Genomic DNA, 13,239 nt, shown 5'->3' with positions numbered 1-13,239 from the left:
CTTCACTCTGAATGCCCCTAACTCCCTGACTGGACCCAGTCATGCTGGATCCCTCCGCAGATACACACAACTTAGAAACTCTCTGCCCTGTCCCCCAAACCTGACTTGACTCTCATGCCCTCCCCCAGGCACCTTTACCCTCAGCTTGAACTGGCCTCAGCCATGATTTGAACTTTACCCTGTGCTCCTTCATGCTCCCTCCCCAGTCCACACAAGGATGCCCTTCCACACCTACCTCCCTCAGGTGCCACTGCCCCCAGCAGTCCTGGACCTAAGGACATCACCATGTCTCTGGCATTGCATCCTGGGAGCCCTCATCTTTTCCCACCTCTCCCTGGCCTTTAAAGTCATTGCTGCTGTGGGACCCAGACCACCATTTTGTTCCAGTAGCCCCCTGCCCACCCATTCTCCCTCTGTCACTTATCTGCCCTGCCCAGCAGATGCCATTATATCCCAGCCATGGATTTCTCAACTGCCATTACCACCAACTGGAAGTCTTTTTATTTATCTAATTTTTATGATAGAGTCTCACCATGTTGCCCAGGCTGGTCTTGAACTCCTGGACTTAAGCAGTCCTCCCACCTCAGCCTCCTAAAGCCTGGGGTTATGGGGTGCCTATGCAGTGAGTCCTTCCATGCACTTGAAGTTGTGAAGAACATCTAAAGACTTTCCCACACTGCTTACATTTATAGGGTTTCTCTCCAGTGTGAGTCCTTCCATGCCTTCGAAGGTTTGAGGGACATCCAAAAGCTTTCCCACATTGCTTACATTTATACGGTTTCTCTCCAGTGTGAGTCCTTCCATGCATTTGAAGTCGCGAGGCACATCCAAAAGATTTCCCACACTGCTTACATTCATAGGGTTTCTCTCCAGTGTGAGTCCTTCCATGCATTTGAAGGTGTGAGGCAGATCCAAAGGCTTTCCCACACTGCTTACATTCATAAGGTTTCTCTCCAGTGTGAGTCCTTCCGTGAATTTGAAGGTGTGAGGCAGATCTGAAGGCTTTTCCACATTGCTTGCATTCATAGGGTTTCTCTCCAGTGTGAGTCCTTCCATGATATCGAAAGGAACTCGAACAATTGAAGGATCTGCCACACTGCTTGCATTCATAGGTTTTCCTTCCAGTGTGAGTCCTTTCATGTCTCTGAAATAAACTGGGCAAACTGAATGCTTTCCCGTAACCCTTACATTCACATGGCTTCTCTTCTCTGTGCATCCTTTCATGTATTTGAAAGAAAGAGAAATTACTAAATGGTTTTTCACATTCCTTACATGCATAGGGTTTCTCTCCCGTGTGAGTCCTACCATGCGTTTGAAGGAGTGAGGCAGATCTGAAGGCTTTCCCACACTGCTTACACTCATACGGTTTCTCTCCAGTGTGAGTCCTTTCATGATATCGAAAGGAACTGGAAGAATTAAAGGCTTTACCACATTGGTTGCATTTGTATGGTTTCTCTCCAGTGTGCGTTTTTTCATGTGTTTGAAGTGAACTGGGAGAATAAAAGGCTTTGCCACATATCTTACATTTATGAGATATCTCTCCAGTGTGCATTCCCAGGTGGTTCTGAAAGCTGGTAAGATAAGATAATACTTTCCCACAATGTTTACATTCATAGGGTTTTTTCCTAGAATGGGTTCTTTCGTGTCTACGAACAGAACTGGGACACTTGAAGGCTTTTCCACATTCCTTACATTCATATGGCTTCTCCCCAGTGTGAATTCTTTCATGTATTTGAAAGGAATGGAAAGAGCTGAAGGCTTTCCCACACTGTTTACATTCATATGGCTTCTCCCCAGTGTGAGTTCTTTTATGAGCATGGAGGCATGTGGAACTATGGAATGCTTTCCCACATTCATTACATTCATAAGGCTTCTCCCCCGTGTGAGTTCTTTGATGTATTCGAAGGCTACTAGAATGAGTAAAGGCTTTCCCACACTGTTTACATTCATATGGTTTCTCTCCAGTGTGAGTTCGTTTGTGGATAAGATACAAACTGAGAAACATCAAGGCTTTTCCACAAAATTTACACTTATAAGGCCCATCTCCACTGTGCATCATCATGTGTCTTTGAAGGCTTGAATGGGAAATAAATGTTTTTCTGCATTCCTCACAAACATAGAGTTTCCTTCCACTATGAGCCCTTTCATGTGTCTGAACAGAGGAGAGACAGTTGAAAGGTTTTTTACAGTATTTACATTTGTATGGTTTCTGTCCATATTCTTGATAGTCATATGCCTTGTGTCCAGTGTTATCTCTGATGTGCCTATTAAGAGATGAATGAGCACTGCCTACTTTTCCATATACACTGCTTTTGCATGATTTTACTCCAGTAGTTGTTTTCTTCTTCAGCATGTCATCTGGAACCAGGGTCAAAATTTCTCCATGCTGATGACCTTCTTTACTTTCAGAGTCTCTCTCCCACAAAAATTCTGTGAACAATGAGAAGTACATTGTAATGGGTTTGCTTATCAGTGATTTTATATTCATTCACAAGTATTGCACTTACATTTTTTCTTTTTTTTTGAGATGGAGTCTCACTCTTTTGCCCAGGCTGGAGTGTAGTGGTGTGATCTTGGCTCACTGCAACTTCCGCCTCCTGAGTTCAAGCAATTTTTCTGCCTCAGCCTTCTAAGTAGCTGGGACTACAGGCGCATGACACCACACCCAGCTAATTTTTTGTATTTCAGTAGAGAGAGGGTTTCATCGTGTTGGCCAGACTGGTCTCAAACTCCTGACCTCAGGTGATCCACCTGCTTTGGTTTCCCAAAATGCTTGGATTATAGGCGTGAGCCACTGTGCCTGGCCTGCACTTCCATTTTTAACATCATCCACCAAACTGTAGGATTTCTGCCCTGTCTGAATTTGAATGGACCACACGCTCTACAAGATGGCCCAGCTATATCTATTATCAAAAAAGATGATAGAAGGCTTCTGAATACTGTTTTCTTTTTTTTTCTTTCTTTTTCTTTTTCTTTGAGATGGAGACTCACTCTCTCATCCAGGTTGGAATGCAGTGGGGCAAACTCGCCTCTGGGTTCACTGGGCTCACTGCAACCTCGCCCTCCTGGGTTCAAGTGATTCTCCTGCCTCAGCCTCCCGGGTAGCTGAGATAACAGGTGTCCACCATGATGCCCAGCTAATTTTTATACTTTTAGTAGAGACAGGGTTTCACTATGTTGGCCAGGCTGCTCTTGAACTCCTGACCTCAAGTGATCCGCCCTCCTCGGCCTTCCAAAGTGCTGGGATTATAGGCGTAAGCCACCGCACCCGGCCTCTCTGAATACTATTTTAAAGTAAACTATTTTACAAATACTAAATATCTGTCTTTTTAAATTTGTTTTTGAGTCAGGGTCTCATACTCTTGCCCAGGTAGGGGTGCAGTGATGCCATTGTGGCTTAGTATGGCCTCAAACTCCTGGACTGAAGTAATTCTCCAGCCTGAACCTCCCAAAGGGCTGAAATATAGGCCTGAGCCATTGTGTCAAGCCTACATCACCCTTAAATATGTGTTCAGAGAAAATTTTCTAAGAATAAATAGATTGAAATGCTGCTTATTTTGTTTCTTTTTTTTTTTTTTTTTTAACATTTTCTCCCATTCTAAGATTTTCTAGAGAGACACTTCTTTGTCTTGTTAGTGCAAGTTACCTTAGGTTTCTCTTTAGATTTTCGTACTCTACATATATGTTCTGGACTTTCCATTTTTTCCCTACAACACAGAACGAGGAAAATAATCTTGAATTAGTATAAAATTATTTTAAAAATTACTTGATTCTATGTTCATGGTACACTGCAAGCATGCTTCCTTTATTTATCAAATATTCCCTATCCACACTGTAAATCACTCAGCAGCATACATGAGCTAAAAATACTTGTTTTCTCATTTACTGAGGGAAGTAATATTGTCACCCTTACCTACAGAGGCCAGGTTCCTGAAGGTTTCTTGCATCACATCTCTATAGAGAGTTTTCTGGGAAGGATCCAGCAAAGCCCATTCCTCTTGGGTGAAGGTCACAGCCACGTCCTCAAAGGCCACTGAATCCTGAAACATCTCACATGTATAGAGGAGGATGGGTAAGACTAACAGCACTGGGAGCCTATACTCCATTCCCAAGAAGTTCCCATGATGCTGTGGACTCAAAACAATTATTCCATGACCATCAGACCTCATACTCTCTGTCTACACTCAGTTTCTTCTATAAAGTAATTCTGAGGCTACAACTGAACCATGTGGTAAAGCAACAGTAGAATAGGAAAATGTGTATTTTTGGTAAATCCAGAAAGGTGTGCTGCCTGGGCTGCCCCAATGTTTGTTTGTAAAGTGTGAGTACAGCACCTGCCATAACAAAGTCCTCCAAATTCCTGTGCAGAAAAAGTTAACATTAACAGTCCTGAGGCTGCATATCCTTGAAAAAAAAATGCCTGTGCACAAAGTTTAACCTTTGATGTTATCTAGAAAGTGAGTTTTGTTCTGATTCATGCAGCAGAAACAAAAACCAAAAAACTGGATTTTACAAGGGGTCTTATCAATCTAAATGATGAATCATAGATAACTAAAACAAAAACTCATGAGCTCATGCCACTGCATTCCAGCCTGGGCCACAGAGTGAGACTTGGTCTCAAAAAAAAAAAAAAAAAATTAGCCAGGTGTGGTGGCGCATGCTTGTAATCCCACCTACCCAGGAGGCTGAGGCAGGAGAATCGCTGGAACCCGAGAGGCAGATACTGCAGTGAGCCAAGATCACACCACCGCACTCCAGCCAGGGCAACAGAGCAAGACTCTGTCTCAAAAAAAATTTTTTTTTAAAAAAAGAGCAAAAGTATTTGAATTACATTTCTCCAATACATAGAAATGACCAATAAGTATATGAAGTGGTGCTCAACATCAGGAGTCAACAGGCATAATTATTTCACACAGCGTAGTTTCTGGTGGCTATTGAGCACTTTCTCTCATGAAAAGTATTCATAAAATAATATTTTAAATATAGCCATTTATTAAAGTAAAAAATAAACAATTTAAATACTGCAGCTGTTTCAAATGCATCATGAGAAACACATAATTGAAGACGTCCTTTCGAGAGAGGACTGAGTGTTTCGAAATGTAGCGAGAAAACCAGAAATTTAGGGATTTATTGTCATTTCTAAGAAGAGCTGGCTGAGCATGGTAGCTCACGCCTGTAATCCCAGCACTTTGGGAGGCCGAGGTGGGTGGATCACCTGAGGTCAGGAGTTCAAGACCAGCCTGACTAACATGGTGAAACCCTGTCTCTACTAGAAAGACAAAAATGAGCTGGGTATAGTGACTGGCACCTGTAATACCAGCTACTGGGGAGGCTGAGGCAGGAGAATCGCTTGAACTAGGGAGGCGGAGGTTGCTGTGAGCCGACATCACACCATTGCACTCCAGCCTAGGTGACAGAGCGAGACTCCGTCTCAAAACAAAAACAAAACAAAACAAAACAACAGCGCTAAGCTACAGGGGTCTTAAGGACTCCTGTTTTTTTGTTTTGTTTTGTTTTTGAGACGGAGTAGTCTCACGCTGCCACCCAGGCTGGAGAGCAGTGGCGCAATCTCGGCTCACTGCAACCTCTGCCTCCCAGGTTCAACTGATTCTCCTGCCTCAGCTTCCCAAGTAGCTGGGATTACAGGCGCCCACTACTACACCCGGCTAATTTTTTTGTTTTTAGTAGAGACCATATTGGCCAAGCTGGTCTCGAACTCCTGACCCCGTGATTCACCCACCTCGGCCTCCCAAAGTGCTGGGATTACAGCTGCGAGCCACTGCACCTAGCCAGGACTCCTTCTTTGACCAAACTTGAGCTCACAGCCCTTTTCTTGTCTAGGCTTTGGCCTTCTTCTGCAGAGCCCAGTTACAGAAAAAAACCCTTTTAAGGCAGTTCACAGAGAATCCCCCTGACCAAAACTTGGTATTTCCAATCAAGTTCAATTTCCCCCACTCATGATAATTCATCAACTTTCTCTTCCCTAACTGTTGACACCTCACCAAGTTCCATCCTTTCCCTCACCTTGCCCTGTAATATAGGAAGGAGATTAAACTCGGAGACAGCCTATTACGTGTCATGAGAAATGTAATATACAGAACTGTAATCTCACTCCATATTATAGTTCTCATGACACATATTACAATTGTGCTGAATAAAGCCTTCCTTGATATTTTAAACACATTTTCAATACAGTCTCCCTTTACAAGGGATAGGGATTTAAACTGGAGACTCTGCTCCAGAAGTCTAGAATGCATAGGGGATAATAGGCTCTCTCCCTGTGGGGAGACAGCTGAGAATACCACCCACTCACAAAACCAAAACACCAGGTCAGATTTATTTCCTAAAGACCACTCCCTGTTGTTACCCCATAAACTTAGTAAGAAAGGGGACTGTGGGTGCACTATTTCCCAGGCAGGGTACTAGGGTGGAACCTATCTCCTGCAGTGATGATGCAGGATGTCTGGCGGTACTAGCTGCCAATTCGGCCATCACACTGTGATAGAGACTTAGGTGTTGGGAACAGGCCCCCAAATCTGGCCATAAACAAAATCTCTGCAGCACTGTGACAAGTTCACGATGGCTGTGATGTCCACGCTGAAGGTTGTTGGTTTACCAGAATGAGGGCAAGGAACACCTAGCCCATCCAGGGCAGAAAACCACTTAAAGGTGTTCCTAAACCACAAACAATAGCATAAGCAATCTGTGCCTTAAGGACATGCACCTGCTGCAGATAACTAGCCAGAGCCCATCCTTTTGTTTTGGCCCATCCCTTTGTTTCCCGAAAGGAATACTTTTAGTTAACCTATAATCTACAGAAACAATGCTTATCACTGGCTTGCTGTCAATAAATATGTGAGTAAATCTCTGTGGCTCCCAGCTCTGAAGGCTGTCAGCGCCCTGATTTGCCATTCCACACTCTATATTTCTCTGTGTGTGTCTTTAATTCCTCTAGTGCTGCTGGGTTAAGGTCTCCACGACTCAGCTGGTCTTGGCAAGTGGTGTCCATATGTGGGGCTCGAACCCGGGTCGAGGGGTCACAGGAGTAATGGTTGGAGAATGTGGAACTAAGCCAGAGGATACCCAAGTACTCGTAAGCAATGCCCATGGTGAGGAAGGGGAGCTCGGAAGCATCAGGGTAACAATGGAACAAGTGTGAGCTCTGGTTCCTTCCAACCTGGAACCTTTTCACGCTGATGAGGAGGAGGAAGGAGAGTATAACGAAGTAACAGAAGAGATGACAGAGCAGGTTTGTTTGCCAGCTAAAGCTAAAGCAGCAAAAGAGGAAGTTTTCATCCCTACCCTTCTGCACCCCCTCCTTATTTTGAAGAAAAAGAGTGGCCTGACCTGCCAGATCTTTCTTTTCTGGAGGACACTGGGTGAAAAGTAGTTTCCTCAACGACTGTTCGAGCAGCATCTCTAGTAACAGCTCTCAGTTCTACTCAGGCAGGAATTCAGTAAGCTAGATGAAAGGGTAATACAGAGGCCTGGCAGTTCCCTGTTAGGATACACCCCCCAGATCAACAGGGAAATATAGCTACATTTGAGCCTTTTCCTTTTAAATTTGGGAAACGCCATGAGGGGCCTGTTCCAAAACGAGGCATTTCCAGCTGAGGCCATTCCCTCACCCTTATACAATATCTGTCCCCCACCACAGGCAGTAGTGCCACAGTAGATTTATGCTGCACAAAAGCTGTGAGTCTTCTGCCTGGGGAACCCGTACAAAAAATTCCAACAGGGATCTGTGGACCCTTGGCAGTGGGGACAATCTGATTACTTCTAGGTAGATCTAGTTTAAATTTAAAAGGAGTGCAAGTACATACAGGAGTCACTGATTCAGATTACAATGGGAAATTCAAATTGTTTTATCTACTTCTGTTCCCTGGAAAGCAGAGCCATGAAAGCATAACTCCTGATTGTGCCGTATGTGGAAATGGGAAAAAGTGAAATTAAATGAACAGGAGTATTTGGAACCACAAATAAACAAGGCAAAGTAGCTAACTGGGTGAATCAAATTACTGATATATTTCCTACCTGTGAAATAACTATTCAGGGAAAGAAATTTAAAGGTTTGGTAGATACAGGAGTGGACATTTCAATCATTTCTCTACACCACTGGCCGTCTGAATGGCCAATTCAACCTGCTCAATTTAACATAGGTGGAGTTGGTAAAGCCCTGAAGTATATCAAAGTAGTAATATTTTGCATTGTGAAGGGCCCAATGGACAACCTGGGACTATTTGACCAACTGTAACTTCTGTACCTATAAATTTATGGGGGAGAGATTTATTACAACAATGGGGAGCACAAGTTCTAATTCCAGAGCAATTATACGCCCTCAAAGTCAACATATGATGCATGAAATGGGGTATGTCCCTGGTATGAGACTAGGAAAAAATTTGCAAGATTTGAAGGAACTGCTTCAAGGGAAAAACAAAGTTCCCACCAAGGTTTAGGATATCATTTTTCATGGTGGCCACTGTTAAGCCTCCAGAACCTATACTTTCAAAATGGTTAACAGATAAGCCAATTTGGATAAAACCGTGGCCACTAAGTAAAGAGAAACCAGAGGCTTTAGAGGACCTAGTTACTGAACAATTAGAAAAAGGACAGAGTGCCAACATTTTCCCCTTGGAATTCTCCAGTTTCGTAATTAAGAGAAAATCATGTAAATGGAGAATGTTAACTGACTTAAGAGCCATTAATTCAGTTATACAACCTATGGGTTGAACTGTGACATGTTCATGATGGCTATGATGCCCATGCTGAAGGTTGTTGGTTTACCGGAATGAGGGCAAGGAACACTTGGCCCATCCAGGGTGGAAAACCACTTAAAGGTGTTCCTAAATCACAAATAGCATGAGCAATCTGTGTCTTAAGGACATGTTCCTGCTGCAGATAACTAGCCAGAGCCCATCCCTTTGTTTCCCGTGAGGAATAATTTTAGTTAATCTATAATCTACAGACACAATGCTTATCACTGGCTTGCTGTCAATAAATATGTGGGTAAATCTCTGTGGCTCTCAGCTCTGAAGGCTGTCAGCCTCCTGATTTCCCACTCCACACTCTATATTTCTCTGCGTGTGTCTTGAATTCCTGTAGTGCTACTGGGTTAGGGTCTCCATGACCAAGCTGGTCTCGGTACTTAGGCTTCAGCTGATAGCGATATATGTCAGGACCAGGTATAGAATTTGCATGTCTTTCTTCCATTTGGTGAATTCTCCTTGCAATTTCTTTTTTTTTTTTTAAGCCTATAGCAACCAGTATTCTCAGGAATTCTACAAACCATGTGCTAACCTGGCCTGAACCTGCTTAGCTGCTAAGATCAGGTGCATTCAGAGTGGCATGACCGTATACTCTTTTATCTTTGTTTTTTTCAATTTTGTTTTTTTGAGACAGGGTCTCACTCTGTCACTCATTCTGGAGTGCAGTGGCATGATCATATTTCACTGTGGCTTCAACCACCTGGGCTCAAGTGATCCTCCCACCACAGCCTCCCCAGTACCTGGGACTGAAGTATCATAGGAAGAACTATGACCTAAGAAAAAAAAAGTGGGACCCGTGTAGATTATCTGCTCAATGTTATGGTCAAATGACTACTGTCATAAAAAACAAAATCCATAAATCAAGAAAGTGAACTACCATTCCATGGAAAGTTCGTTACTAAGTAAAAATAAAATATGATATAAAATATCACATATCTGATATCAACTGCATAAAAAAAAACATGTAAAAATAAAATATACCGATAGGGATGCATACCAAGGTTATGAAACTACAAGAAAATAAGAAAACAATAATTATCATTCACAGTACTGGCTCCATCAATATTTTGGATCACTGTGAAATTGTTTTGTGTTTTGACCATATGTAATATTTTTAGTTTCTAAAGTGGAAACTCTATGCAGAAATGACTATCAGTGCACATGGAAATACCAGCAACAACCTGTTGAATATAATTTTTAAAAAGACAATATAGCCTATTAAAACAAAGTTGTATTACAATTAATTTTCTTTTTAAAAATGTTTTTATTATCTTTGTTTTGTTTAAGGACAGGTTCTTGCTCTGTCACCCACGCTATGGCGCCGGGGCATGATGACAGCTCACTGTAGCCTTGACTTCCCAGGCTCAAGCTATCTCTCCCTTCCTGAGTAGATGATAATATAGGCTCCTGCCGCCACACATGGTGAATTTCTTAATTTTTGTCGAGACGGGGTCTCTTTATGTTGCCCAGGCTGGTCTCAAACTCTCGGGCTGAAGCCATTCTCCCACCTCAGCATCCAAAAGCAATTATTTTTCTTGAAGTCCCAAAAAGTCTCAGAAAGGATATAAAATGATTATTATGCAAAAAGGACCCATGCAAAGATATCAATGGAAAAATATAATAAATGTAAAGATGTTATATGTCCTTAAACACACACTGATTGTCACTGTGATGTAATCTCTCTGAAATACATCTAGTATTTTATTATATTCCATGAAATGCACAAGCAGGTTTGTTTCTTCATTGAAATTAAGAAAAACTACTTCTAAACACTGAAATAGAAGACAATGACTAGGAATAGCCAGGATAAGCTGGGCGCGGTAGCTCACACCTGTAATCCCAGCACTTTGGGAGGCGGAGGTGGGCAGATCACCTGAGGTCAGGAGTTCAAGACCAGCCTGGCCAACATGGTGAAACCCCTCTCTACTAAAAATACAAAAATTAGCCGTGCATGGTAGCATGTGCCTGTAGTCCCAGCTACTCATGAGGCTGAGGCAGGGAGAATCACTTGAACCCGAGAGGCAGAGGTTGCAGTGAGCCGAGATTGCACCACTGCACTCCAGCCTGGGTGACAGAGCAAGACTCTGCCTCGGAAAAAAAAAAAAAAAGAATAGCCAGGATGTTGTATAAAATATGACTAAAGGATGTTATGACATAAATGTTTACATTTTCCCACTCCAAATCATACAGTGACACCCTAACCTGTAATACGATGGAATTAAGATGGCATCTCTGAGAAGTCATTAGAATTAGATTAGAGCATCAGAGTAGATCCCTCGTGAATGGGATTAGTTATCTTATGAGACACGGGATAGCCTGTTTCCTTTTTCTCTCTATCATGTGAAAAAATAAAAAATTAGCTGACCTGGCGCAGTGGCTCACGCATGTAATCCCAGCACTTTGGGAGCCTGAGGTGGGTGGATCACGAGGTCAGGAGTTCAAGACCAGCCTGGCCAAGATGGTGAAACCCTGTCTCTATTAAAAAATACAAAAAATTAGCCAGGCATGGTAGCAGGCACCTGTAATCCCAGCTACTCAGGAGACTGAGGTAGGAGAATTGCTGGGAGGCAGAGGTTGCAGTGAGCCAAGATCACACCACCGTACTATAGCCTGGGTGACAGAGCAAGATTCTGTCTCAAAAAAAAAAAGCCATCTGCAAACCAGGATGTAGGTTCTTACCAGGCACCAGATCTGTCAGTATCCTGAACATGGACTTCACAACTTCCTGAACTGTCAGAAATAAATGTTTATTCTTTTTTTTTGAGACAGAGTCTCACTCTGTCACCAGGATGGAGTGACGTGGCTTGATCTCGGCTTAGTGAAACCTCTGCCTCCCAGGTTCAAGTGATCCTCCTACCTCAGCCTCCTGAGTAGCTGGGACTACACGTGCGCACCAGCATGCCCAGCTAATTTTTTGTATTTATAGTAGAGATGGGGTTTCACCATGTTAGCCAGGATGGTCTCGATCTCTTGACCTCGTGATCCGCCTGCCTCAGCCTCCCAAAGTGCTGGGATTACAGGCGTGAGCCACCGCACCTGGCCTAGAAATCTTTATTCTTTAAGTCACCCGGTCTATGGGAATTTGATATAAAACCCCAAGATAACTAAGATAGACAGGCACTATCGCCAGAATACATCACAGCTTTGAGATCTACACTAACAAAGAGAACATGATATTAACAGAGAGATGGAAATACAGACCAATGGAGAGGGTCCGTGGGTACAAAAACACAGAATGAATAAGACGTAGAATTTGCAAGCACAACAGATTGACTACAGTAAAAAATAATATATTGTACATTTTGAAATAACTAAAAGAGCTGGGCATACTGGCTTATGCCTGTAATCCTAGCACTTTTGGAGGTGGAGGCAGGAGGATTACTTGAGCTCAGGAGACAAGCCTGAGCAACATGGTGAAACCCTATCTCTATGAAAAATACAAAAATTAGCTGGGTGTGGTCACAGCTATTTGGGAAGCTGAGGCAGGAGGATCACTTGAACCTGGGAGGTGGAGGTTGCAGTGGTGTGGTTGGCTCACACCTGTAATCCCAGCATTTTGGGAGGCCGAAGCAGGCAGATCACGAGGTCAAGAGATTGAGACCATCTTGGTCAACATGGTGAAACCCCATCTCTACTAAAAATACAAAAATTATCTGGACGTGGTGGTGCGCACCTGTAGTCCCAGCTATTTGGGAGGCTGAGGCAAGAGATTCGCTTGAACCCAGGAGGCAGAGGTTGCAGTGAGCTGAGATCGCGCCACTGCACTCCAGCTTGTTCAGAGTGTGACTCCATCTCAAAAAAAAAAAAAAAAGACACAGCAACTGAGCAACATTCATGTTAAAATAGATACCAAGCCAGGCACAGTGGCTCACACCTGTAATCCCAGCACTTTGGGAGGCCAAGGGGGGCAGATCACTTGAGGTCAGGAATTCAAGATCAGCCTAGCCAGCATGGCGAAACCCCTTCTCAACTAAAAAAAAAAAAAAAATTAGCTGGGGGTGGTGGCAGGCACCAGCTACTTGGGAAGCTGAGGCACAAGAATCGCTTGGACCCAGGGAGGTGGAGGTTGCAGTGAGCCAAGATCATGCCACTGCACTCCAGCCTAGGCAACACAGTGAGACTCTGTCTAAAAAATAAATAAATAAAGTAATATCAAAAGACAAAACAGACTCTTTGTGGAAATAAAACACTAAATCTGGGCAATATAGGAGGACCTCATCCCTACAAAAAATAATTAGCTAGGCAGAGTGGCATGCACCTGTGGTCCCAGCTACTTGGAAGGCTCAGGTAGGATGATCGCTTGAGCCCAGGAAGTCAAGGCTGCAGTGAACTGTGATCACACCAGTACACTCCAGCCTGGGTGACAGCAAGACCCTTTTTGAAAAAAAAAAAAGTCGGCCGGGCGCGGTGGCTCAAGCCTGTAATCCCAGCACTTTGGGAGGCCGAGACGGGCGGATCATGAGGTCAGGAGATC

At 43.4% G+C, this 13,239-nt stretch overlaps 1 protein-coding gene across 1 annotated transcript in view; it reads right to left on the bottom strand.

Annotated features, from left to right (window-relative positions):
• Positions 1–489: 489 nt before the first annotated feature.
• The window catches only part of ZNF433 (zinc finger protein 433), a 16,476-nt gene continuing 3,726 nt past the window's right edge, over positions 490–13,239 (bottom strand). The window contains 4 exon segments of the mRNA XM_011954765.1: positions 490–1,758; positions 1,834–2,412; positions 3,621–3,707; positions 3,914–4,040. Coding sequence (XP_011810155.1) covers positions 605–1,758; positions 1,834–2,412; positions 3,621–3,707; positions 3,914–4,040 — 1,947 coding nt within the window. The 3' untranslated portion in view covers positions 490–604.

The sequence above is a fragment of the Colobus angolensis genome, unplaced genomic scaffold, assembly GCF_000951035.1.
Source record: "Colobus angolensis palliatus isolate OR3802 unplaced genomic scaffold, Cang.pa_1.0 Scaffold39, whole genome shotgun sequence".
NCBI classification, from domain to species: Eukaryota; Metazoa; Chordata; class Mammalia; order Primates; family Cercopithecidae; genus Colobus; species Colobus angolensis.
Note: the sequence above shows the minus strand (reverse complement) of the source record. Positions and strands in the feature narration are given on the sequence as shown.